Genomic DNA, 27,042 nt, shown 5'->3' with positions numbered 1-27,042 from the left:
AGTCTGGCAGTCAAGAAATTCAGTTTAAACCAAAACAAGATAAAATTGAAAGAAAAAACCTTTTTTGTATCTATATGAGATAATGCATGTTAACTAAGCTTATTGTGGTAATCATTTCATAGTATATGGAAGTCAAGTCATCATTCTAGACAGCTTAGACAGTGTTGTTTGTCAATTATATCTCAACTAGGGGTCCAGTGCATGGATTTGTGCACCTTGAAAGGAACTGTAGGCCACGATGCTGCGGTGGGCACAGGGACAGGTCTCAGCCCATCTACTGGGGCCCCGCCCGGCCCCTCCCACTGTGGCCCTTGGTTCCCTGTCTGCTGGCAATGCTGCTCCCACCACTGCTGCTCCCACCACTGCTGCTCCCACATGCTGATGGCACCGGCCCCACTCACACCTGCTGATAGCGCGGAGTGACTGGGGCCGGCGCCAGCAGCGGTGCGAGCAGGACCGGCATTGTTAATGGGTGCAAGCAGCGGCTGCTGCCCCGCTCACCCCTCAGGAGCAGGGAGAGGTGGAGAAGCCCTTAGGGGCAATTGGGGCCAGCAGCCGCAGCTCACACCTGTTGCTGGCACAGTCCCAATTGCTCTGCACCATCAGCGGGTGTGAGCAGGGTTGGTGCTGGCAGCAGGTGCAAGCACAGGGCGGGACCACGCTGCACGAGAGCAAATTATTTTTAGTAACTACCAGAGGCTCGCCCTGATGACAGCAACCAGTGCCTTGCCTTGATCTGGCACCCTTACTCACCTATTCCACCATCCCACTGCAGCCGATGCCCACCATGTTCTGCACTCTTCCACCTTCTGGTGACACCTGTCATATTCTGCATGTGCCCCCTGGTGTTCAGCACACATCATAAGGACCGCTTGTTTGGTTGTTTGGTTGTTCCGCTGTTTGGTCTACTTGCATATTAGGGTTTTATATATAGAGATAAAACTGAAAAAATACCTGTACTCTTCCCTCATGTAATACCCATTAGCATTCCACGGACTTCGGGTTCAATCTAACACACTTGAGAATTGCAATGTTAATGGCTTTTCTGATATTAAATCATTCTTGCATTCTTGGAATAAAACCTGCTTGGCCATAGAATCTGGGTGTTTGATTTAGTGCTAAAATTGGTTGGTTGGGTTTTAATTGAGGATTTTTGAGTCTGTAATTATCAATGGGATGGTCCTGTCATTTTTCATCCTTACCCCCTTTTGGCTCTTTCCTGGGTTTCAGTGCCAGTGTAATGCTGGATTGGTAATATGAACTTGGGAAATATTTCATATTTTTCTGGGCTCTGGAGCAATGTAGGCAGCATGGGAATTATCATGGGATTTTATTTTCTTAATTTGAAGCAGTTTCTATAAAATAGCTCAAAGAGAGATGAGCCCAAACACAGTATTAACTGGTTGTCAGGGAGCTTGTCGTTGACTCTCCAGTTAGCTCTGTTTTCTTTACTGATGAGGCTTCAAGTGTCTCTGAGTTTCTTCACTGTGAGTACACGATTGCCCTTTGCTCTGGGAGGCCAACGGTTCAGACAGCCTACTTTGCTTAGAAGCAATAACTCCTTGCTCTTGTCACTCAGTTCACCACAGAACAGCGGGGGGGGGGGGGGGTGGAAGGCATCAAAGTCAGGTCAGGGGAGCAGGAAATGATGGAATCCCAGACAGGAGAATGAAGCCTCACCAGGAGCACGTTGACCCAGATGCTTGGAACAAAGTGAGGTGACAAGAATGGAGGCCTGGAGGGAGGGAGGCAACAGAGCCAGTGAATGGTGGGGCTAGAAACCCAAGGAGAGGGTCGAGGAAGATTGATCCTATTTTTAAAACACTTTTTTTGAAGCAGTGTTAGGATGAGGTTGGACATGCGGGGTGTGTAAGGGGAGAAATGGGATGTTAAAGCCACTCTTAAAATCAATTCCTTCCCAATACAAAAAAAAGCAAACCTCTTTATTCAGAGAGCTGCCGCATTGTTATATACAAAAAGTATTTCACAGATCTGCTAAGGGCTTGGGCATAATAGCACACAAAGGTGTTTACAGGTTTTCTATTCTAATACAGGGTTTACTTAACATTAAAAAGCAAAATCCCTTAGTTGTGTAGGGCCAGGTTCATAGCAGGCACCTTGCTGTGCTTGGTGTTTTTTAAATAAATGCATACATTGTCTTTCCCGTTTTTATGCAATTTAACATGCTCCTGGAACATAGGGAACACATTACATTGAGATAAATAAATCCTTTTTCCAGGTTTTTAATATTTATAATAACTCCTTAGGTGCTAAATATATGTATTTTTTAATCTTGTTTAGTGTATTTCTTAGCATTGAAACTTAAATTTCATCTTCCATTATCCTAATACTCTCTAAAGGTGTAATAATGGTCTCATATTTTAACATATTAACGGCAGCTTAATATTCAGAATATATATATTTTTTCTAAATAAGCTAATAAATTACCATTATTTCTCTTTGTATTTTCCCATGCTGGGTAGTGTTAAGAATAAAAGTAATCGCACCTTTGTCTGAAACACAAGTTGCACATGATACTATTCTTTCACCATATCCTAATATATTTCTTTAAAGACAAAAGAGAAACTGCTATTATAAACCCCTGGCTCATCCTCATCATGTGATGAATGCCAAAAAGGAAACATGTAAATTCAAGGACAAAAACAGCTATTGGTGGAAAAGTGGCTCCCTCCAAGCCAGGCCCACCTGTCTCTCCAGGGAAGCCTGTTTGACTAGGTGAGTTGTTGGGAGGAACTCATTCATCCATTCATCCAGCCAAAGGTCCTTTCTCTCACTAATGCCAGGCCTGTGGTTATCATGCTTATTGGACACTCCTTCTGGAGTGCTATATAAAAAGGAAAATATAGACTCAAAAAAAGACTTTGATGGGATGTTGGAATAAGAAGTCAGGATTTAAATGGCTGTACTATTTTAAGCAACACTGAGTTCTTTGAAGTTCTGATTATCACAAAGCTAAAAATCATTCCTTACCCTTGATTAGAGGAAAGATCTGATTTTCCTGTTGTGGAGCCTTCTTGAAGGGATGATGGGGGCACGTGCCGCGGTGAAGAGCTGAGACTGAATCAAAGTATATTGATTTTGTGTCTAAACCAGCCTGCACTTTTTCAGTTCCCACACCTCACTGGGAAATACACAGAGGCTGTTTCCACAGTAAAGTTACCTGTGACTAGAGAACATTATTGGGTAGGAAGATAGGAAAACAGATCTTTCTTCTTAGCAATGCTTGAGTGTTTTTCTTTCTTTTTTTTTTTAAAAAATAAGACTTTATCACCTTCCTTGCTTCCTATTTTTGTGATTTTATCTTCGGTGTTGATGGTGGTTGCCTGGGACAGGGGTCCTGTTGCTACCAGCTCAGCCACCTCATTCATGCCCTCTTGTTAAAGGTGAACGTAGACTCATAGATGTACCACAGTGGATGGATATACTGATCTGAGGCCTGCCCTGAAGACACCTCATTTCCCAGGGTTTTGAGGTTGTAACGGGGTGGAAAGAAAGAAACAGAAGTGGGAGACAACGTGAAGAGATCACATGACTGATGAACAGGGCAGGACATGAGCGAAGTCAAGGGTGGCGCACATATCCGGGAGGGTGATGATGCTACCATCCAGGGAAGTTAATGAAATGAAGTAGTTCAGGAGCAGATGCCACCTCCTCTCTGACATAGCCCTCGGCTGCATTAGTATCAGCATTAATTCCTAAGCCATGAGTAGAAGGAAGCAGTATTCACAGCACCACGGCTATGAGCACTTTGGTTTTCTTCTCTTGCAATGTGCAAAGCTTCTCAGTAAGCCATAGCCCGGGCACCACCCTGAAGACATACAGCAGCCCTGCTAACAGCACACTAGTCATATGGGATTGTCCCAGGCCCACCCCAAGGTGAATGGCACATACTCTTATAATCAGGCTGCTCAAAGTGAAAGGTACGAAGACATTTCAACACTGGAAAGTGGCCTTCTGATAAATAAAATGACACTTCTGAGGCTGAACATAATTGAAAGAGCTTTGTGCTGACATAAAGACTAAGGACGCTTTCCTACAAGAGGCTAGTATGCAAATGGCACGTTCTGGACTCTGCTGAGGGTGAAACTGGAGGTCAGAGCAGTGAGAGGTGTTGGGGGGCAAAAGCAGGGAGGAAAAACTCTCGCCTGTGTTTGTAGAATGACTGAGGACATTAACTGCCTCGAGATCCAATTAAGTATTCGCGTTACAACCTCAGGAAAGTACAAATGACACAATCTTCTGAGAGTATGCTTTGCAGTGGAAATTCAAAAGACTAAAATTAATTTAGTTACATTGATATTTTGCCTCATGATTTCAGAGATTTGACAGTGAATATGCCTCTTGATGTTGATATGTTTACTGTGGGTTCAATAGATTACAAAAACATGCCTTCCTGTTACTTAGGGGCCCCGTCTTCCTGTATTCCCTTTTCTTTGGCACACGGTATATAGCCAGCCCTTGGCTATGATTCGTTATTTATAAAAAGTACAGAGCACATTGCAATCCTGGGTGATGAAATTGGAATTCTGGCTGAGCTATGGGCCAACTAACTAAGAAAAGGGAGTCTAAACTCTGATTCCGTCCCAGCTACAAGCTAATGCACAGCATGGTGACTGTAATTAACAATCCTATATTATATACTTTAAAACTTCTAAGAGAGTAGATGTCAAATGTTATCACCACACACACACACACAACACACACACACACACACACACACACAGTAATAATGCGAAGGGATGGATATGTTACCTAACTTTATTGTGGTAATCATTTTGCAACATACACATGGATCTAATCATCACACTGTACACCTTAAACTCACATGTGTTATATGCTTTTAGTAGCTCAATCAAGCCAGGGTTTAAAAACTGAATCTGGAGGTAAATGGCTACAAAGGGTGCATGTGAGTCTTACCAAATTTTGAGTGGTGATTTGGGTTGTATCCCTGGCATTAGGTATACCCTTAGATACATCAATAAGTCTCTCTGTTAACAGCATCGATGAGAAAACACTGGCAAACTGTTTAAAATTCCTCGGGGGAAGATACTTAGTATCAACCTACAATCCAAAAATTATGCAACTGGACAAACTGAGTGCCCACTACGTGCCAGACATAAGTGTCTACAATGGGACGTCTTTGCCAACGAGCACCCCTTCACTGGCAAGTTTACAGCCAGTGTGTATGTCAGCTATTTATAAATTGGGACACATTTTCCTAAAGAAACAATTTTTGAAATATTGGTTAGATTCATAAGCCAATCCTCAACAGCTAATTTAATTCATAATAAAGTGGAACTCAACTTCTAATAGAATCCTCAAACCTAACTGCCATTATAGCAGTGATTTTCCACCTTGGCTGTACACATCACACTGTAACCATTATCAGGGGCAGTGGTGGGAAATGGAGCTTGGGAAAGGGTGGAGAGGACAGGCAACTGCCTCTAGGGAGTGTGGGCTCAGGGCTATGAGTGGGAAGGGAAGCCAGGACTCCAGGGTGTAGAGGGTGAGCCAGGGTTTTGTGGCATTGAAGGCTAAAGCAAGAAGAAAAAGAATGCCCCTGGGAAAAGAAATTGGATTGTGAGCAGACTTGGAATTGTGGACTTGGATTACGAAATTGTGGCTATGATGAAGATAAAGGATTTTGGTGTCGGAAGATGGTAGAGGGTCTGAATATTCAAGTCTAGGTGTACAAGGATTAGTGCTACAGTGATGAGGAGGGAGCCGATAAGAACCCCGTAGGTCAGCATCACTCACCACTTGCTTTAGTCCAGCTCATGAGGAAGGAAGGCAGCTACTTTCAATCTACTTTCTTATTTTGGATAAGGCTTTCACAAAATTGTATTACTCTACAAAAAAAAAAAAAAAAAAAAAAAGAAGAAGAAGAAGAACAAAAGAAACAGGAATCTGAAGTTCTCTTCATCCTCTTGGCCTGATTAAGGTCTCTAAGACTAAGCAGACATAAGGGGGAAGGGAAGAGGAGTAGAGGGAATCCAATAAGTGGGCTCCAAAAATAAGAGCAGTTTTGTTTATTTACTGTTGCTATCCAACAGCTTTCAGAGTTCGGCAGCCCTTCTCATCCCTTTTTGCAGCACCTTTAGTCAGAATTATGGGCCTAAAGTGTTATCATTAACTGGTGAAAGCACATGTGCCAGATGGAGGATCTCCTCAACCACTGTCCTGTGTCCTTCCCATTGTGTAGCTCTGCATGGAGATTCCTGGCCTCCCAGGACTGTGGCAATGTAGGAAAGGCTATGGAAATGAACCACATTCTCGCATTTCAATCAGGTGTTCTCAAAAGACATTTCTAAGCTCTACCCTCTATTTCTCCCTGGCATTTTCTAGGGCGTGTTGCCTTGCCTCTGCATTCTGGTTCACTCTGTCTGGCATTTTGGCTACTCTGGGTCAACAGAATTACTGGGCTTGAAGAAGAGACACCGAAAGCGGTCTCTCCTGCGGCAGGTGCAAAACTGAAACCATCCCTGGCCCAGGCTGTCTCACCGTCTGCCTCCAAGGCTGCTGAGAGCATCGTCACACACTTGTCCTGGGCAGAGTCCCCTATGAGATAGCAGGGCACCAGGAGGCCCATGGAGGGGCAAAGCTGGGGGTCTCAGGGGCTACTGGGTGAGTTGGAGGTCTGTGCTTTTGATCTGCTGTTGTTTCATCGGAGGGTGGCACTCAGTAGAGACATTTGACATTAAGCAAATAAAGCATTTACGGAGCAACAACAACAACAAAAGTTATTTCTTCTGCTTGGGAGAAGGGAGGTGTTGCTATTATCTTCTCTCTGGCCAGAGAGATGGTCCTTCAGTGCTGGAATGAATCTCTCTTCTTTACATTTTTGGATATTTCTGACTTTTTCCTGATGTGGGCAGAACAAATTATTGTGAAAAGAGGAGGAGATGCTCTGGTTCTTCAAGTTCCTGGAGGTCCTGGTGTAGATGTTCTGGTATGGGGAAGGCGTGCACAGAAGGGCTCCTTCCGGGGCACAGATTTACTGCAAACAACACACACGCACACGCACACACACACACACACACACACACATGTGCTTTCCCCATAGATTTCCAGCTGAGCGGTGTAGCAATGCTGTAGGGAAGACGCCACCTCCATGAGAGAAATTCTTCACTCCACTAAGCAAGGCATCTAGCTCAACTGGAAAATCTGGGTAGACTTCACAGGAAGCATTTTCTTTTCTCAAACCCAATGCCATCTCAGGAAGAGAGAAAGAAAAAAAATGGAGTTTTTAGGACTGAAATTCCTGGGCAAAAATAAATAACATTCTACCTTAGTGGGCCAACGTCTCGTTTAATAGATGACACTGCATCAGCTATGACTGTTTCAAGGTCATCTGGCTTCAGATGTTCTTTGGGAGCAGACAGACTCGCCTTTTAGGAATTTGTGGGTGCTGAAGCAGAAAAATTAGCCCAGCGCCTGCTTGATACGAGGATGATAACCTGTTGTTTGGCAAAGGTGTTGTGCATAAGGTAGTCAGAAATGTCAGCCTATTGGAAAAACGACAAGTAAAGCCTCCTTCTCTAAGTTAGAAATGAAAACTCCCGGTGCCTGAAGACCCATATGTCAGTCTTGCTGTTGATCTTTTCTAATTGAATTATTCTTCGTTAGTGAGCCGATTACAAACAATTTTAATAGATGTGGGAAATGGGAGTGCAGCTTTGCTTTTCCTATTAAAAATAAATATTCCCCTCGACATAATTTATTTCAGGACTTATTGAGCCATATAACTCAGTCAGAAAAGCGATAATAGATTCAGATAGGCAGGAAATGGCAGCAAAATTAGTCTTTCTTTACCAGAGAAGGTCAGAGCTGCTTTGTGTCTTCTACATTTTCTTTTTCTATGTAGTTGATTGCTCGGGTTCTGGCTGAGGCTGGTGTAATGATGACCCCAGTGTTAACGGAGACCTTAGCAACAAGCTTGGACACCCCATCTCCTTCAATGGGGTGAAACCATCTCAAATCCCTGTCTGAAAACCTTGTCAAATTTAGTTGTTAAAAAGTTAGCTTTAAATGTAAAATTTCATTTTGAAAGAGAAACAGGGGCCCAGAAAGCATTATTTGTCAGAAGCAACTTTAAGTCTGATTCTGTGCTAAAACAATTTCTAAAGGAAAAGAGGTTGGCTTAACTCAAGTTCCATTTAAATCAAAAAGTTAAGGAAAAGTGAGTCATTTCACTTCTCTTCCTATGCCAGGAAAAAAAAAGTATTTTATCTACTGAGATATACCTGATTAAAATATTTCTTTTTGTCTTTTATTCAATATTAAAGCAACTATATGCAGAGGGAATATAAGAGACCTGGAAGAGAAAGCTCAAACTTTCCATTAATTACCTTTATCAGGTTAGCAGGAGAACAGGCACCTATGCCTTAGGTAGAGAAAGGTGATTAGCATTCAGAAAACTGAAGCTCACGTCAGTGTAGGGAGGGCATGATTTCAAGATTAAGTTGAAGGGTAAGTTTTGACAGAAGCAACATTTTAAAGTCTAACTATAAAACCAGGATCCAATCAAATAGTGATTGTTAATAGGCATTAAAGATTAGTTAGAAGCAAAGTCCCTCATTATACCTAGAGTATTTAATAGACTCATTGTGTTGGAAAGGATCATAGAGGTCAACCAATCCAACTTCAAATCTTTGGTAGCAAGGAACAGACACCTCCTTCAGCTGCCAGAAGCCAAAGAGGAGAATTTATGAAAAGGTTACAGAACCTAAGGGCTGGAAGGAAGCCGTGCCTGGGAAATGAAGTGGATCCAGGCACTTGATCTTGATTTCAGAATGTTCCCTTTATTTCTTTTAAAGCCGATGCATATATCCACACGAGTGGTGTAAAGCTGTTATTTGAACATGACTGTGGCTGAAATTCTAAAAAGTGTTTTGAATCCTGAAGTTATAAACATAAAATCTACAAAGTAGTGATCGTCAGCCTGTGCTAAAAAAGCAGCTGCACATTTAGAATCTCTGTAACATGGATTATGTTACTCTAAGTGCAATTACAGAACATGCGTGATAAAAGATCCTAAGCCTGCCTCTTATTCTGCCATCAAAAACAATGTTGCCCCAAAGAAGATTTCCTAGGACGCTAACCGTAGAACCAGAGAAAAAATTGAGGTCCTCTGACGGCTGTTCAGTCAGACATGAGGTGCCTTGGACAATACTGAGAATGAAGATGACAAAGAAAGAACTCAGTTAAGAACCTGAGCTCTCGCCCTAGCTGGTTTGGCTCACTGGATAGAGAGTCGGGCTGAGGGCTGAAGGGTTCCAGGTTCGATTCCGGTCAAGGGCATGCACTTTGGTTGCAGGCACATCCCCAGTAGGTGGTGTGCAGGAGGCAGCTGATCGATGCTTCTCTCTCACCGATGTTTCTAACTCCCTATCCCTCTCCCTTCCTCTCTGTAAAAAATCAATAATATATATATATTAAAAAAAAAAACTGAGCTCTCTGGTGTCAGACTGTCCTTGAGCAAGTTCTTTATACCTCCCTGAATTTGTATGATGAAGATTTTAATACTTCCTATAGGATGGGGGTGTTGTGAGGCTTAAATGAGATGACCTTTTGGCACAATGTCTAGTTCATGTAAATGTTCTATAAATAATAGAAATGATCATTATTAATCAAAAAAGTTTATTTAGTCAATTATTTCTGCATAACAAATTATTCTTAAATTCAATAGATTACAGGAACATTATTTCCTACTCATTATTTCCTACTCAGCTATAGTTGTGCTCAGCTCAGCTGAACTTAGCTCCAGCTTTGGACTCGTATCTGCTGCATGGGTTTCCTCACCTCAGGACTCAGATTAAAGGAGCACCCTTACTTAGGATATGTTGTTCCCATGATGGAGGAAAGGCGTGTAAGAAATGGGAACCCTGTGTCACCTTGTTCACTTCTACTTATGTTCCATCAGTCAATGAGGCAGGAAAGTTGCTGCACCCACAAGCAAGCCATGCTAGGGAGGGAATGAACAGTACAATGCAGCACAGGAAAGTTGAAAGAAAATCTATGGCCACTGATAAAGGAGGAATAAATTGTGATAGAAAGAGATTTGACTTGGGGTGGTGAACACATAATATAATACACAGATGATGTATTATAAATGTGTACACCTGAAAGCTATATAAGTTTATTAACCAATGTCACCCCAATACTTTTTTAAAAAAATCTATGGCCATTGAGACAAGGGCCTCTATGGTAGCTTGAATGGTCTGAAATTAGAACTCACGCTGTCCATAATACCTTATGTCCTCAAAATCATTGGCCACTCTTAAAAAAGTGGAGACCCAGGGAAGACAACAGAGTTAGTTAGGGTAGAGATTGGATGTTAAGGTATGTTGGTACATACAATTATCATCCATTCTCAGAAGCTGTTCAAAGTAGAGGAGATGTTGTTTTAGAAGTCATTTAGCTCAGAGTTTCCAGACCTGAAAGGTATTTCAAAGGGCTCCTTAAAGCAGCAATGGTATCTGTTTTCATTTCCATTAATCAAAAAATAACAACAAACAAACAAAAAACCTCAGTAAATTAAATGTGTTTTGTAGAAACTGTTTCCCTTTTAAATAAAGCAGGTTTAGAGCCTCCAGGTGTGTACTGATAAAGCTGGCTTGGTGATAAGTGAAGAGTAGATGGGTTTGCTCATGACTTGAACTTAGTTTATAACACAGATGAGCACTACTGGGTGCTCCATTAGCATCACACATTTTTAAATTGCTTTTATTCTTACTCATATTTGTTTACATTTGTTTTCAATTCTGAATTAATGAGGAATTTAATGAGAAAGTAAAAACATAATTCTTCCAATTTCCCCCTAGATACTTTCCTCCAGATCCATAAATTCCCACCATCTGAAAAAACTAGTTATATAGAACATCAAGATATCTCTAATATTTCAAAACATACTGTAAGGAAGGAAATAAATCAGTGTTACTTATGCATCCTGTCTCTTACCCATAACCTATTATGGAAATAACACTGATTATGCTTTGAGGTCTGTCCATGTTTGAGGACAAATGAGAACTATTCTGTTTTCCCATTATTCTCAACCCTCAGTACAACTGCACAGGCCATTCCCTCTGCCTGCACGACTCTCCTGCTTCTTTTTCTTCTCATTTAGCCTGAATCCACAGCTCAGCTCTTACCTCCTAGTAGGGAAGGAATTACCTTCCCCAGTTCCCTCCAGCTGTGTCTGTTGCTCTTCCCTCAGTACCCCCATAGCACTTGCAGGGAATTACCTCCTTGATAGCCCTATTTTTGAAAATAGTCATTGAGTCTGTCTTCCCCACTTGACCCTGAGTTCACAGCAGGGGCAACTTGTTATTTTCAGTGCCTGGCACATACAGTGTACTCAATAAATGTATCTTGAATAAATGGGAGTAAGAAGAATTGAAGCTTACTAGGGTGAGAAACAGAAACGGACATGGGAGAAAGCACTTAAGGAAGACAGAAGGTGTGCACAAGTAAAAAATAAAAAGACAGAGGCTGACATGCACAAGATGTATTTAAGGGCAGCAAATGAACAAACACGTCTAGATGATAGTGTTCAGGAACAGAACTCCCAGAAAACATAGTAGGGAGTTTAGGTTTATGTGGAGAGGGCTTTGAAAGACAACCATTATCTTAGGCTGCTCAGGCTGCCATAATAAAATATCATGAGCTGGGTGGCTTAACAACAGAAATTTATGTCTCACAGTTCTGGAGGCTGAAAGTCTGAGATTAGAGTGCCAGTATGGTTGCTTTCTGGTGAGCACTCTTCTTGGCCTGTAGCCTTCTTGCTATCTCTGACATGGTGGGAAGAGAGAGAACTCTAGTATCTGTTTCTGTTTATATAAGGGAACTAATCCCATCATGAGGGCCTCACCCTTATGACATCAAATAAAGCTAATTACCTTATGACATCATATGAAGCTAATGTCCAAAAGCCTCATCTCTGAACACCATCACAGTGGGGGTTAGGGCTTAAATAAATGCATTTGGAGGAGATACAAGTCAGTCATTACTGGGTGGTTAAGAAATCAGCTCTGCCTTAATAAAGGCCCCAAAACATCTCCATCACCCATCCCTGCCATTCCTGAGAGGCTATTGTTCATTTAAGAAAGTGAACGAAATCCCACAAATTAACCAATGGAAGGGGCTTTATAGCCCAAGGGCAAGAGTGAAATAACCTTTTAATTTCTGAGATGAACGAACAAAGTAATTTTTGTGAGTAGTGTCTTCTATTTCTATAGCAGTCATAAATCATACCTTGGGGAGCTGTACCATTTTACTTTCAAATGTACATTTTGAAAAGGACACAGTCGGTTCTTATTATGTTCCTTATGTACAATTTCATTGAATTCATCACAGTCAGAGTCCTGTTGATTCTATGGCAGGAAAACCATTTGTTATATTCACAGCCTAAGAGCTTTCTGATCAGCACAGGCATTTCCCATTAGCTGCTCAGGATGGTAGTACGGCCTTCCACTAAGATTTACTGCTGTCTCCATTTACCCAGGATCCATTTTTTTGTTATTTTCCAGGCCTGGATTCCTTTCATTTGCCACATTCATTAAGACCCACCCTCCAACAGTCTGATGTTTGTAGCCATTTGAAAAGTTTATGTCCATTTGCAGATGATTCTAGCCAAGATTGAGAATTCTGCTGCCTGATTTGCAGAAAGCTGCTGCTGTTTAAAGATTTGCTGGCCATGTCCTATTGATAGATCGTTCAGATAGATACACAGTGTTAATATAATGGTCAAACTCCAGAGTATTTTCATACCTCCCAACAATCAAATGATATATGAAAATACATGGCTTGGGGACAGCTGAAATTGTTTCCACACTTTGGGCTTTGCTTCCATTAGACTGGTTCACAGTAGTAGATTGAATCCCGAGACACTACTGATAATCATCAGCTGTTTTTCTTACCTACTCTCTTTGTTTAAATGTATTCTTTCACCATCCATGTGCTTTTGAAACAAATGGGGGAACAAATGTTTTTAATTGAATAATCTATAGTCTGTCATGTAGTCCTCTCCCTAGGAAGGTATATGGAAACTTACTTTGCCATTTTTATTTATCCTGTTAGTGGAGTATATTGATGAGTTCCAATAGTGTTAAAACAAGACATGAAATATTGATTAATTTTTTTAAAAAATTCTCTTTTTTCTCCTAAGTAGAGCAGATTTCAGAAGGTACTGCCAATATTGTGCTGTCCAATAAACCTCTATTATTGGGAGGGTCTTGATCTCTTTTGGGCTTGGATAAGTGATTATTAAGCCTTTGAAATGTTAGCTCAGAGTGCTCCAGGCCTTGTTTTCATCAGTTCATGGAAGAAATAAGTAAGAAGCAGCAGAACTTAGACTGTAAAGTTTGAGCCAAAGGCCCCCAAAGGAACCATTCCATGAAGAGGAGGCAGCCACAGAAACTGAGGCTATGGACTCCTCGCTCTTGTTCCAACCTGACAATTTTTCTTTCTCCCCATTGCAGGGGAGGCCTTGCCCTTTGGTTCTAGGCCAAGTGGGAACTGTGAATAAGGAGAACCTGTATTTTTAGGGTCAGGGATGTCCTCAAGGCAAACTACCCCAAGCCAAGAATAGGCACTGAGGAATCAAGAAATCTACTGCCCTCTGAGGACACAAGTGAGCTTGGAACAGGAGAATCCAGTGAAATGTGACAGAGATCTTACCACACAGGACATCTCCCACAGCAAAGAATTATTTCATCTAAAGTGTCAATAGTGCTGAGATTGAGAAACCCTGATGAAGAGAAAGTGTTGTTATTTTGGCCATCAAAGGATGAGCTTCTTAAGTTCAGAACCCAAGTCATTGTGCTAATTGTGTTCAGTAATTAGAACAGAATCCAGTGAATAGATAGGCTCTATCTATGTAATCCAGTTTTCTTTTGAAGAGTGACCACTTCACTTTCCTCAATTTCTCCCCTAAAATTATCCAAAAGGGATGCCAGATGGCTCAATGGCTGAGCATCAACCCATGAACCAGGAGGTCATGGTTGGATTTCCAGTCAGGACACATGCCTAGGTTGGTGGTTTGGTCCCCAGTAGAGGGTGTGTAGGAAGCAGCCAATCAACATTCCTCTCACATTAATGTTTCTGTCATTCTCCCTTTCTCTCTCTCAAATCAATTGTTAAAAAAAGGAAAAAGTTCTCCCTTACCAGGAAATAGGTGGAAAATGCTCCACAATATGTTTCCATAAATGAGAAGATGAGAAAGCATGCTCAGAAGCAGCGATGTAGGCAAGTGAGGGATGCTAACAGGCCAAAACGTTGAGACTGGTATAAACAAGGATAGCTTGACAGACAAGGAATGCCTGTGGACATGTGTTGGCCTTTAGACATCAAGGAATGGGGGTAAACACCAAGGGGCAAGTAGCTTATATTTTATTGTTAATAAACTGGATGAAAGATTGTATTTTAAATGTTATGCCTTCAAGCATGTGCTACATCAAGGTGTTGACAGCATCATTTTTCCAAGAGATGAGCAAGTAAATCTAAGTAGTTTCCAAATGGTAAGTATCTTGATTACCGAGGAGCAGTGGGATGCAAAACTTGGCCGGTGGAAATAAATGATTGATAGCTCCCTCTCATACTCCTGCCTTTATTTTTTCAACTGCATGGCTCATTATTCTGCTGCATTAATTTAAGCTTTCCTATTGTACTGAATTAAGGACTTAAATTCTCTTAACAGCCCTATGGGACTCTTGATTGTTTATTTGTAGATGACAATAATGGTTTTTATCGATCCCCCAATGTGGGAGGTATAAAAAGGGCTATGGCTGATGGCCAGCTGGTACATAGTTAGTGCTGCACACATGAGTGACAAATTACAAGACCATATTTGGCCCCAGAGGACACCCTTTTACAATTTTTTAAGGCATCTGATAATTATCACCAGGTCTCTCCAAGCTGAAAAGCATAAACAATTTCTTGTACATCAGCTCGAGTCATTTTTTTGTTGTTTTTATTGAACCTCCTAAGGTCTGCTTGGGTATAATTTATACTTCCTCATTTCTAGTATGCCCACACAGCAGGAGAGTTTGGGGAGAGTGTAGCTACAAGTATTCCCAGAGCCAGTGCCATCCAGGCCAGTGCATTCCCTTAAGGACCCAGATCACTAGGGCACTTAATGGGAAGAATTCCTGAATTCATTTAGCAGTTGTCATTATTCCACCACAAGCATCATTATATGGACAATGGCTCCAAATAATTTCAGAAAAAAACACTTTGCTAGTCTTCACATGTACTTTGGGTAGGAAACCGCCCACAATTTCTCATCCCAAAGTTATCAGAGGCACCAGGGAAAGACAATGAAACTGTCTAATTAAGTGCTGTTTGTAGGATAGAGCACTCAGGTGCTATGAGCCTCTCCAGGCTGAATCACATGCAACACAGCTAGCTTGAAGAGATTTGGGGTTAATTATTATGATCTGCCTACCCAGAAACAGAATAAATCAGATTTGACTTAAATATAGCATGTATCAGAAATATGGAAACATTTTCTTATTATGTGGTGAAATGGAAAGATCTTTGACCAGGTGCTAAACTCTGAAATTCCTGACCTTCTTTCCTATGGTAAAAAGAAGATGTCATGCAGAGGAACCACTTGGACAGTGTACCCTATCTATCCTTTGAGGATAAATTCAGAAAATTCACTGTTGAATCATCAGAAATGACTACCTGGGGTGGACAGAATGAGCCAGGAAAGCGCGTTTTGCAAAGCAGTGGCCCATATGCCACATGAAAAGATCCCCTCTTTATCCTGGAGCTATAATGTCATCTTGGTTCTTGACAGTTAGAAACTCCAAGAAACAACACACATAAAAATAAAATTATTTTTTCTTATTTAGATTTATTTTCTCTCTCACTCAAGGTAAGCTCTACCCTCAATACTTTGGTCCAGTTGTGTAGTTAGTGTTGAGGTAAACATAGCGTGCTTCCCTCCAAAAGTTGTGACGATAGCCACCACCATTGCAAGGTAAAAACTTCATATAAAAATATATACTCCAGCCTTAACCGGTTTGGCTCAGTGGATAGAGTGTCGGCCTGCAGACTGAAGGGTCCCAGGTTCGATTCCGGTCAAGCGTATGTACCTTGGTTGTGGGCACATCCCCAGTGGGGAGCGTGCAGGAGGCAGCTGAATCTGTTTCTCTCTCACCAATGTTTCTAGCTCTCTGTCCCTCTCCCTTCCTCTCTGTAAAAAATCAATAAAATATATTTTAAATATATTTTATATTTGTTTTAAGGACCCTAGTGATCTGGGTCCTTAAGGGAATGCACTGGCCTGGATGGCACTGGCTCTGGGAATACTTGTAGCTACACTCTCCCCAAACTCTCCTGCTGTGTGGGCATACTAGAAATGAGGAAGTATAAATTATACCCAAGCAGACCTTAGGAGGTTCAATAAAAACAACAAAAAAATGACTCGAGCTGATGTACAAGAAATTGTTTATGCTTTTCAGCTTGGAGAGACCTGGTGATAAAATATATATATATATATATATATATATTCCAGATATTTAGTAGCATGCCCATCACACAAGTGGGCATTAAATGTGATGTCACTGATGGATGTTTTGTTAATTATACATCCAACACGCTTGGAGCATGATACTGTCAAATGCTTAAAGATGAAAACAGATTGTCTGTGGAGGGTGATAATCACAGGATCATTTGATTTCCAAACTGGAAGAAACCTTAGATATGACTTAGTTTATCCACCTCATTTTTGAGACAAGGAAACTAAGATGATCCAAAGAGGCGAAATAGACTGTCCAAAGCCTCTCATTCCAGTAGTGGCAGAGCTGGGATACGGAACCAGGTAGCCTCACTCTCAATTCTGTGCCGCACTGGGAAGGACCCCCGTGCCGCACTGGTGAGGACCCTGGAGCCGCACTGGTGAGGACCCCCGAGCCGCACTGGGAAGGACCCCTGTGCTGCACTGGGAAGCGACTCAGAAGGAACACATGGCCTTGTACTTTGTTGCACTGTATTTGATCAATTGTTTCAACATGTGTGCCTCCCCCGATAGATCACATGCTCTTGAAGAAAATATTCATTGCCAGCTTCTAGTACAGTCAGTGACACATAATAGGATCCCAATAAATATTTGTTGAAAAAATTAAGAAATGGGTGAATAAGAGGCTTTTCTCATCATAAACAAACAAATGCTGTAATTTTTAGTGATCTCTACTAATGCTTGGTCAACCAGGTAAGGAAAAAGGATAGAGAGGATGGAAAGGTAGAAAGTCATACAAGGCAAGAAGAGAAAAAGTGGGCATATTAGTCCCAATTCAGTGGGAATAATAACCAGAAAAAGGCAGTACATAGACATAATTTCTAGATTCAATTTGAGAGCTTTTTGCAAGACTCCTGCCTCTTCTGACCTCTCCCCATTTTTTAATAAGGACATTTTGAGCAGGTGGAGCTTTAAGCAGTTCCCATCGTTGCTGCTCCTCCTAAGACCCCAGAGTGCAGGATCAACTGCAGGTCCCGCTGCTCAAGCAAAGTTGCCCTATGTATACTTTGCCTCCCTGTGGTACATCTTGCCACCCACTTGGTACCCATTCCTAACCCATGCTGCTGCTACTATTCCTGTGACAAAGGAAAGGGCACATAATTCATTGTAAGCCTGTTTCTGGAATACTTTCTATGTAGAAAACATGCCAGGAGCTACAAAGGAAAGTACTTACACCATGGCATTTCAAATTCAGTGACAAGTCAGCAGAGGGAATGGGTATATATATATATATGTATATATACTAGAAATTCGTGCATGGGTAGGGTTCCTAGGCTGGCCAGCAATCAGGGCCAATCTGTGGGGCGACCAGTGGAGTGATCGAGGGTCCCCTCTAGCACCCACCTTGGCTGGTCTGGGGCCTGTGGACTGGGGGCAGCTACTGCATTGAGCATCTGCCCCCTGGTGGTCAGTGCGCATCATAATGACCGGTCGTTCCACCTGTCGTTCTGCTGTTCAGTTGATTTGCATATTAGGCTTTTATTCTATAGGATATGTCTATGGGCTGGGTTTATCTTTCCTTGCAAATGACCCAAAGTCAATAAAAAATAAAGGTTAAAAGTTACAATTATCAACCCCCACTCTGAGTTTATGTTGATCCTGAAATTATTGTATGCTGTAAGTAATTTGATACTAAGCAGTGCCTGATTAAAAGTACATATATATCAAAGGATTCAAGGTCCTAATTACAGCATGCTGAAGGCTTGGTCCTGGAGAAATGCATCAGCAATATTGGACTTCAGTGGGGAACATCTACTGGCTGGAGTGCTATACCCAGAGAGGGGTTCTCAGGAGGAGGAGAGCTGGCTGTGCTTCCATAGGCAAAGAGGTCTAGATGTAGGACATTAATCTTATTTAGAAGAGGTGCTACACAGATGCCAAACAACCTGGGGTGAGCCAGATGCCTCTATATATGGGGAGAGACTTAGGGAGATTGTTCGTCGTCTGTTTTGGGTGGAATGGGTTACGGTGGCTAAAGACAAGTATGGAGATCCCACCTGTCATCAAACGTTCCCTTGAACTATTTGGAACTTGGCAGACCATCCCCTGCGGGCCCCCCCCCCCCCCCACTTAATTAACACTACTTCTCACCCTTCAGTTATTACTCTTGCCATCTCTTCCTTAAACATACCAAGCACACTTACATGTTTGTGATTTTTCCCTTAGCATTTCCTTTTCCTGAAATACTTTTCTCTCATAGCGTCTGTTGAGCAAGCGGCATCTGTCACCAAGAGTAGAAATCCAAGCCCTTCTGCCCACTGCCTGTTGGTATCCGAGTTGCGGAGGCAAACACAGCACAAACACTAGATGGACAGCACTGCACTCACATAGGGAAGAAACAGAACAAGATCAGTATTAGCAGTGGGCATGGACCCCAGGGCCAGTCGGTCTCTCCCAGCAGCTAACACAGGGCCATTGGCCTGCATGCAACCCTTTTGTGCCACAGAATGAAGGACCCATCCCCTCTTTTCCGGGAACAGACTTAGCAGTGAGGTCAGCCAGGTGACACATGATACACACTTACAAAGAACAAAGATGTGCCCATCAAGCTAAGTGAAATTAATCAAAGAGAGAAAGACAGATATCATATATTTCACTCATGTGGAATCTACAAAACAAAATAAATGAACATGCCAAACTTACAGGTACAGAGAACAAACTGATGATTGCCAGACAAGAGAGGGTTTGGGGGGCTGGGTGAAAAAGGTGAAGGCATTAACAAGTACAAATTGGCAGTTACAAAATAGTCATGATAATGTAAAGCACAGGGTAGGGAATATGGTCCATGGTATTGTAATAGCTATGTGTGGTGCCAGGTGGGTATTAGACTTATTGGGGAGGATAACCTTGTAAGTTATATAAATGGCTAATCACTATGCTATACACCATGGGCCACATGCAGCCCACAATGAATATTTTTGCAGCCCAGCCAATATAACTGTATGTAAGAAAGATTTTAATAAAAATTTGTAACTTAACTTTTACAATATCCTGTTATACATAATCTACATATATAAAACCCTAATATGCAAGTAGACTGAACAGTGGAACAACCGAACAACTGGTAGCTATGATGTGTGCTGACCACCAGGGGCACACATGGAACATGGCGAGTATTGGCCAAGGCAGGATGGTGGAGCAGGTGAGCGGGTCCGCCAAACCAAGGTGGGGTGCCGGTCACTGTTATCAGGGCAAGCCTCTAGTGGTTACTGAAAATTCTTTCCTCCTGCATGCTGTGGTCCCACCCAGTGCTCACACTTGCTGCCGGCACTGGCCCCGCTCGCACCCACTGCTGGTGCCTGGCACCGGCTTTGATCACTCAGGAACATTAGCGGGTGCAAGCAGCAGCTGCTGGCCCCGATCACGCCTCAGGGCTTCTCCACCTCCCCCTGCTCCTGAGGGGCAATTCAGGCAGCAGCCACCGCTCACACCTGCTGACGGTGCCAGCCCCACTTGCACCTGCTCCTGGCTCTGGCCCCAATTGCTCCACACCATCAGTGGGTGTGAACAGGGCCGGTGCCATCAGCACGTGGGAGCAGTGGCAACGGGAGCGGGGCTGCTGGCAGAGAGGGGACTGGGGGCCATGGTGGGACAGGCCAGGCGGGGACACGAAGGATGGGCTGAGACCCCCCTGTGCCCATTGCAGCCTTGTGGCCCACAGTTCCTTTCAAGGTGCACGAATTCGTGCACTGGGCCCCTAGTCCTATATAATAAAAGCCTAATATGCTAAGTGTCCAGTTGTCTGGCCATCCGTTCAACCAATCAAAGTGTAATATGCTAATGATATGCTAAGGCCGCTCAACCTCTCACTATGACCACTGGGGGTAGACAGTCGACTGGTTGACCAGTTGCTATGATGTGCCCTGACCACCGGGGGCAGAAGCTCCAACCAGTAGGTTAGCTTGCTGCTGGGGTCCGGCCAATCAGGACTGAGCAATACAGGCCGGACATGGCCTGGAGCCATCCTGCAGTCCCTCCCCAGCTGGTCAACCTCCTGCATCCCTCCCTGGCCCAATCGTGCACCAGTCCTCTAGTTATTAATAATGAAGTACAACATTCGCTAATGACTGATTACTATAACTGTGTTGCATTCATTTCCCTTATCTGCCTTAAGCGCAGGCGCACCATTTCTCTCCACTAATACTAGCAGCGGATATTTTAGCAGCCAATTGCCATGTCATTAGTCTTGTACTGTCTTATTTGGTGTGCGCAACAGGAAATATTTCGCTTTCGGAGAACAAGAAAAATAGGTTTATTTGCGTTTTGTTTATTAATTTGTGCAGTTATTCAGTGTCTGGTAAGTTAATGTTCAATAACAGTATTAATTTTTATTAAAATGTTGTTTTATTTTAACGATTACTCATTTATTTCAGCCCTTTGTATTTAGCATGTCTCTATCAAAATAAGCCTATGTTTCTATGAAAATTGAAGCTTTTGTTTTTTTGCAGCTCACATAAACTTAAACCTTATTTATTTGGCCCATGTTAGCCTTTGAGTTTGACATGCTTGCTGTGCACCTAAAACAAATATAATATTGAATGTCAACTATAATTGAAAAAAATTAACTCTGAAACAGGGTAAAATAGTCCCACACAAGGTGGCAAGTCCAGCACAGGCTGTGAGAATTCCTTATCTTTAGGTGAGAAAGTGTTCCAGGACCACAGCCCATTCTTATGTGACCAAGAGGTGGTCCAAAGCAACACACATGAGCTTGTCTTTCCCAATATAGTTCACATGGCTTCTTCCTATTTCCCTAACCCCCTCCCTCCTTTTAAATCTTTGTTACCATTATCAAAAGAGCCTTCCATGGCCAATCTTTATAGTTTATGTCATAGCCATCTCCAAATCCAATCCTCTGGTCTCCATGACGACAAAAGCTTTGGTTGTTTTGATAACTGCTGTATCCTGAGCATCCACAATAGTGATGGGCACATAGTAGGTGTTCAATAAAAGTGTGTCTAAGAGGTGATTAAGACAGGTCTTACAAAGGAAAAATCTGGTCTCATGAGGCCTGCAAAGCAGTGAAGGAAAACTTTTCAGATACTTTCATAGACCAAGCCAGTCACTCACACTGCATCCAATTTACATTTAGGAACCCAGCAAGCCTGAGAGAAGGCGATATGTCCAGGATAGCAGATAGCACTGTTATCACTCAGTTCTCATCAGGGCTCCAAGCAACTTGCAGAAAACCTGTCTTCTGATATACAGCACTCATTTGTGTCATACAGAAAATCAAACAAATTATTTTTTGCCCGAAGGGAGCAGGATTATTTGACTTCAAATATTTGCCATATGGCTTCTCTACCACGCAACATAGCTTCTAGGCTCAAGGTAGTCAGAGTGGGAGCACGCCCATAAATTATTCAGAGATAATTCAAAATAAGTGTGACTCTTTGACAGATTGTCAAGTTTCTTGATGCCTTTTCCTGATAACAAGTGCTGCGTTTTTGACAGAAAGTGGCTTGTTCCTCATCACACTTATTGTTGCTCTGTGTATGTTTTCTGTGTTGTTTTGTTTCGTTTGTTGTTTTTGTCCCCCCCACAGAGTCCAGTCTGGCTCTTATCTCAGCACTGGGTGGTTTACCTTCATTCTCGCTATGGATGCCTGTTACGGCATTCACGTCTACGGGATGATAAATGACACCTACTGCAAGTAAGATCACAGGAAATTATTTTTATTCATCTCCAATTCTGATATCTTGTCAAAATATCACAATTCATTTTAATACCATAAATCTGGCAAACAGATAAAGCAACAATTATTTCCCGGTGTTCTTTGCTGACATGACATTTCATTGTCAGTGCATCGAGCTATGACTTTGAGGAGTGATAAAAAGAAAAATATTTACCATCGCCTAATGTCAAATGTCAGAAGAAACATTTTCCCCTTAATCAGTGGCATATCAGGGACTTGTGGCTTAGAAGTACAGAACAACGTTAGTGGTTATTTAATTTGCAAAGCAAGTGTGTCCTTTCTGGTGGGCTAATGACGTGAGAGATGGCTATCTACTCAATGGCTATATTTGATCATGAAGGACAAAATATCCCGGAGCCTCAGAGAAGCTGACAGCTTAGCAAGAATGTCTGGAAATAAGTGAATAATCTGCCAGATCCTTATTTAAAATGGGTGTCTTTATCCACATATATCCCCGCTGGTGGGATAGTTTCTAATTAGATAATAAAACAAACCTCCCATGCTTCATCAAGGTAATGAAATGTATTTCCCTACCAATAATTGGCACAATATAATTCAGAGAGTGTTTTAATCATATTTTCAAAATGATAATTAAGCCACAATCTTTGTGATCAAATATTTCTACCCAAACTAAAAGCATATTGGAGCACTGATGAACCAAATATCTTACTTTGAAAAATCACAAAGCTCCTTCAAGCTCTATAAGAGCGTTGGACTATGCAAAGCTCACTTCCATTATGCACCATTTCCTCCTTTAAAGGATAGCTATATGTTTGAATGTAATTGGTGTGATATATAAATTTTATTTGATTTATTAAAGCACTAAGGACCTAGTACATCTTCCTAAAAGCTTTTATACATAATAGTTTTAACTGAGTTCATGGACTAGAATCATGAATAGGTTTGCAAGTGAATGCAGTTCCTGGGCATATAATGTATTCTTGTAAATGAATGCTTTATTCTTCATCTCAATCTTTCTGTCCTTTTTTTTTTTCTTTTCTAGGACAGAAGGGTATAGAAAAGTCCCCTACCATTACTATGAACAAGGAAGAGATGAGTGTGATGAATATTTTCTTCATGAACATGCCCCATATGGAGGCCATAGGTTTATCACTGAAAAGAAAGTGTTTGCTAAATGGGCCAAGAAACACAGGATAATATTTACACATCCGAACTGGACAGTGTCTTGATATTGGTCTCTCTTATCTTGCCACACCACTTGACATGATGATGTACTGCAACTGTGATGCTAAAGACGCTGTGATGATGCTATTGATGACAACAACAATGATGATCAAGACTCTATACATTCTCAGATATGGATGATGACTCTGCCAGTAACTTGAACTTGGGATTCCGTGCAGGGTGGTTGTGCTCATTACATTACTTCTTAAGGTTCAACATTACCTATTGCACTTTATAATTTAACTGGAATTGCAAAGAAGGCCAGTAACATGATAGCAGTGACCTAAGAAATGAAAAGATTTACCTTCAAATAGTTTCCCAGAATTCTTGAACAGTGAGTGGCTTCCAAAAGCTGTGGGATTTGTCCTCATGAGGCAAGGTTCTTGACTGTGTTCTCTTGAACCTGAGCAGCTGCACCATCTTAAAGAAGGTTTGATTGTCAGACACTGGTACAAGGATTTTGTACTCTTGTTACAAGTATTTTCCCACAGTTACTAGTTAGGCTAAGGGCAGGAAAGAAATCTTTTCCTGATTAACCATCGTCCTACAGCAACTCTTACCCATAGGACGACTTGACTGCCTCAAACACTTAACTCAAAATGGGCCACGTAGCACATCTGGATGAATTTCCGTTCTTACCACTCCATTCTTGCCGCCCCAAACAATATCTATATTAATGTTTAGTTATTTTTGGTTAAGTCCAAAATATTTCAGATGGCTATTTAACATGTAAGATTTCAGCACTGTAATAACATATACTGTGAAAACATGTCTTTACACAAACCAAAAGGGTTTACTAACTTTGCTTCAACATTCAAAAACACAAAAATATATGCTTTTAAAATTCATGAAGCAGAGAAAGCAAAGCATATTTTTACATCAATTTGTACCCTACCATACTTCATAATATATATTTGTATACTCAAATTTCTATTTTATAGATCTAAGGTGTGTCTCTCCATAGGTTATATTATCATTGCCAAGTGCCAACTGCTAGACATGGAGAGGAAATGATTCCTTGAATTAAATCTGGCCAGAACTTTTGCCTTCTTGGGGTTTATTTTCCCCAGAGTGGAACAGTTGTTAGACCATAATGACAACAGTAATAATGACCTTAATGTCCAAAGTGCTCTGTCATTTAGAGTCCTTTCACATATGCTGCCCCATGTGATGCCCATGACCACCCATTGTCCATCGCCTACACATTCTGACATCTCTTTAGCAGATGATCTGTAATCTGTTGATTGTTCTGCTATATTGCTCCCCATGCTAATATTTGTATAGGATAGCATTTATGTAGACTAGTCAACAGTTGATTTCAGTGCCAAATACAATATATTATATCAGAATCAGTCAAAAAATATCATAAGAATGGTCTCAGACATAGACTGGAAACATAGGTACTTTTGATTTTTTTTAATGACTCTGTTTAGGTGGGGAAAAGATAAGGAAGCAGGGACAACAGGAGGGAATGAAAGCAGAGAAATACAGTTTCTTGTCCTAGGTTTGTGATGACTGTTTATGATATACTTACTGCTCATTAAGTATTAGCAGGTTGATTTGCTGAGAGGCTGAAAACATTCTTGCAAATGATTCAAAAGATAAAAGCCAGGCGTAACTTACAGAACGTTTTGGAAACCCAAGTAATGATGCATTTCACCTCAGGAGCACTTTGCAGATCTTTACCAGGGCTAAGTCCCATGTTTAGTTTTCATTATTATGGGTCATCTTGGGCCAAAGCCTCTTTCCTGCTCTCTTTTGTCAACTTGATACCCCAGCACTGGTATCCATAACAGTGACCAAGTGCCACTTACATTGTTGAAACTGTTATTGTTGTTATTCTTTTGTTGTTTCTGTACGTGATTTTTAGTTCCATGTATGTTAGTTGTTTTGAGCTAATGATGGATAGAAATTTCTGTACGTGATTTTTAGTTCCATGTATGTTAGTTGTTTTGAGCTAATGATGGATAGAAATTTCTGTACGTGATTTTTAGTTCCATGTATGTTAGTTGTTTTGAGCTAATGATGGATAGAAATGCTCACTCCAAGAAAAATAAACAGAACCAAATGTTTAAATTGTAATATGGCTGTTTTCCCCCATTGTGATACAGAAGTTCCATCCTATATAATAAAAGCTGAGTATGCTAAGTGTCTGACCTTTCAACTGTTTGACCAGTCGCTATGATGTATACTGACCACCAGGGGGCAGATGCTCTGACCAGTAGGTTAGCTTGCTGCTGGGGTCTGGCCAATTGGGACTGGGCAAGACAGGCCGGACACACCCTGGAGCCCTCCCGCATTCCCTCCCCAGCCCCGATCGTGCACCGGTGGGGTCCCTCAGCCTGGCCTGTACCCTCTCGCAACCTGAGACCCCTCGGGGGATGTCAGAGAGCCGGTTTCGGCCCAATCCCTGCAAGCCAGGCTGAGGGACCCCACCAGTGCACAAATCCATGCACTGGGCCTCTATTTTTTAAATAAAAAGGAAACCTTGATTTTCATAATGCTTCAGGGAATTGTTCTAGGCCTTTAGACAGACGTGAGCAGAGCAAGGAGGATGGGCCAGGTACAGGAGCTCAGCAGGGTGGAAAGTCCGGGGTGCCTCCAGGGTAAGCTTTCCTCCTCTAGTATATCGCTGATCATGTGCTTTAGACCCCCTGATGTTTCCTTCCCTAAAGACAACAGCTAGGCCTCAGTTGTATTTCAGCTCTTGGCCCAGAAAAGCAGCCAAACCAGACAAATGATGCTGTGGTTGCCTCAGGACTGCATTGACTAATGACCTCCTGCTCTAGTGCTGACCAATCAGCAGAGACCAGGACTCTGAAGGAGCACACCTGGAAAACTGATGAATGTTCTATTGAGACCCTCCCCTGAGAACTCCCCTAAGATTCCCACCTGCCAGAGAGATAAATACCCTCAACACAAAGGACCCAGCTGGAGCTCTTGCCCGGAAGTACACCCTCTCCATTCCCTTCCTCCCTTCTTCCCTCTAAGGTTCCCCACAAGACTTGCAACCAGGGGAGCAATGGGCAGCAGCACTTCCCCCTGAGCTAACCCCCTGATCCTGTCTCCAAGGCCCCTGTTTCTCAGACTTCCCAGTGAGCCAAAGCAGCCCAGCCTAGGCTCTCCTGATGCTTCTTCTATGCCCTTCCTGTTTCACTGTCCTAAGTAGGTTTTGACTGCAGCCAATAAATTCTTGCTTGCTTTGCTGCACTTTGTCTCTTGATTGAAACCTTTCCTTCAAGAAGACATGGACTGAAGTCTCATCCTCTTGCCGATAACAGAATGGCATAATTTATTTGGTTTTCTGGTAAGTGGAGGGCCAACTCTATTTGCTTTAGACTTTACTAAACTTCCTTGCTCTTCTGCCTCACCATATTTTTTTCTGATAGAGACTTCTGCAGTGCCCCATATCCCTCATTCCATGGCAGCAGATGGCATTTCTTTTTGGTTTGATTGGTTGTTTAGAGTGTTTTTCTTGGGAGGGGGCAAAAAGCCTTTCCTTCCCTCTTCTCCCCTTTCTTCCCACCCCTTCTGCCCTCCCCTTACCTTCTATGCCTTTTTTTCTTTTCTTTTTTTCTTTTTTTTTGGGGGGGGAGGGATCAGTCAATGCCCTTATAAT

The 27,042-nt window shown here is 42.1% G+C and overlaps 1 protein-coding gene across 1 annotated transcript in view; it reads left to right on the top strand.

Annotated features, from left to right (window-relative positions):
* The window catches only part of ST6GALNAC3 (ST6 N-acetylgalactosaminide alpha-2,6-sialyltransferase 3), a gene marked incomplete at its 5' end in the record, with an annotated part of 300,668 nt that extends 275,103 nt beyond the window's left edge, over positions 1 to 25,565 (top strand). The window contains 2 exons of the mRNA XM_081085315.1: positions 22,089 to 22,196; positions 23,242 to 25,565. Coding sequence (XP_080941441.1) covers positions 22,089 to 22,196; positions 23,242 to 23,428 — 295 coding nt within the window. The 3' untranslated portion in view covers positions 23,429 to 25,565. The remainder of the gene's footprint in view (positions 1 to 22,088; positions 22,197 to 23,241) is intronic.
* Positions 25,566 to 27,042: the final 1,477 nt, after the last annotated feature.

The sequence above is a fragment of the Myotis nattereri genome (genome assembly GCF_964212035.1).
Source record: "Myotis nattereri genome assembly, chromosome: 3".
In the NCBI taxonomy this organism is placed as follows: Eukaryota; Metazoa; Chordata; class Mammalia; order Chiroptera; family Vespertilionidae; genus Myotis; species Myotis nattereri.
Note: the sequence above shows the minus strand (reverse complement) of the source record. Positions and strands in the feature narration are given on the sequence as shown.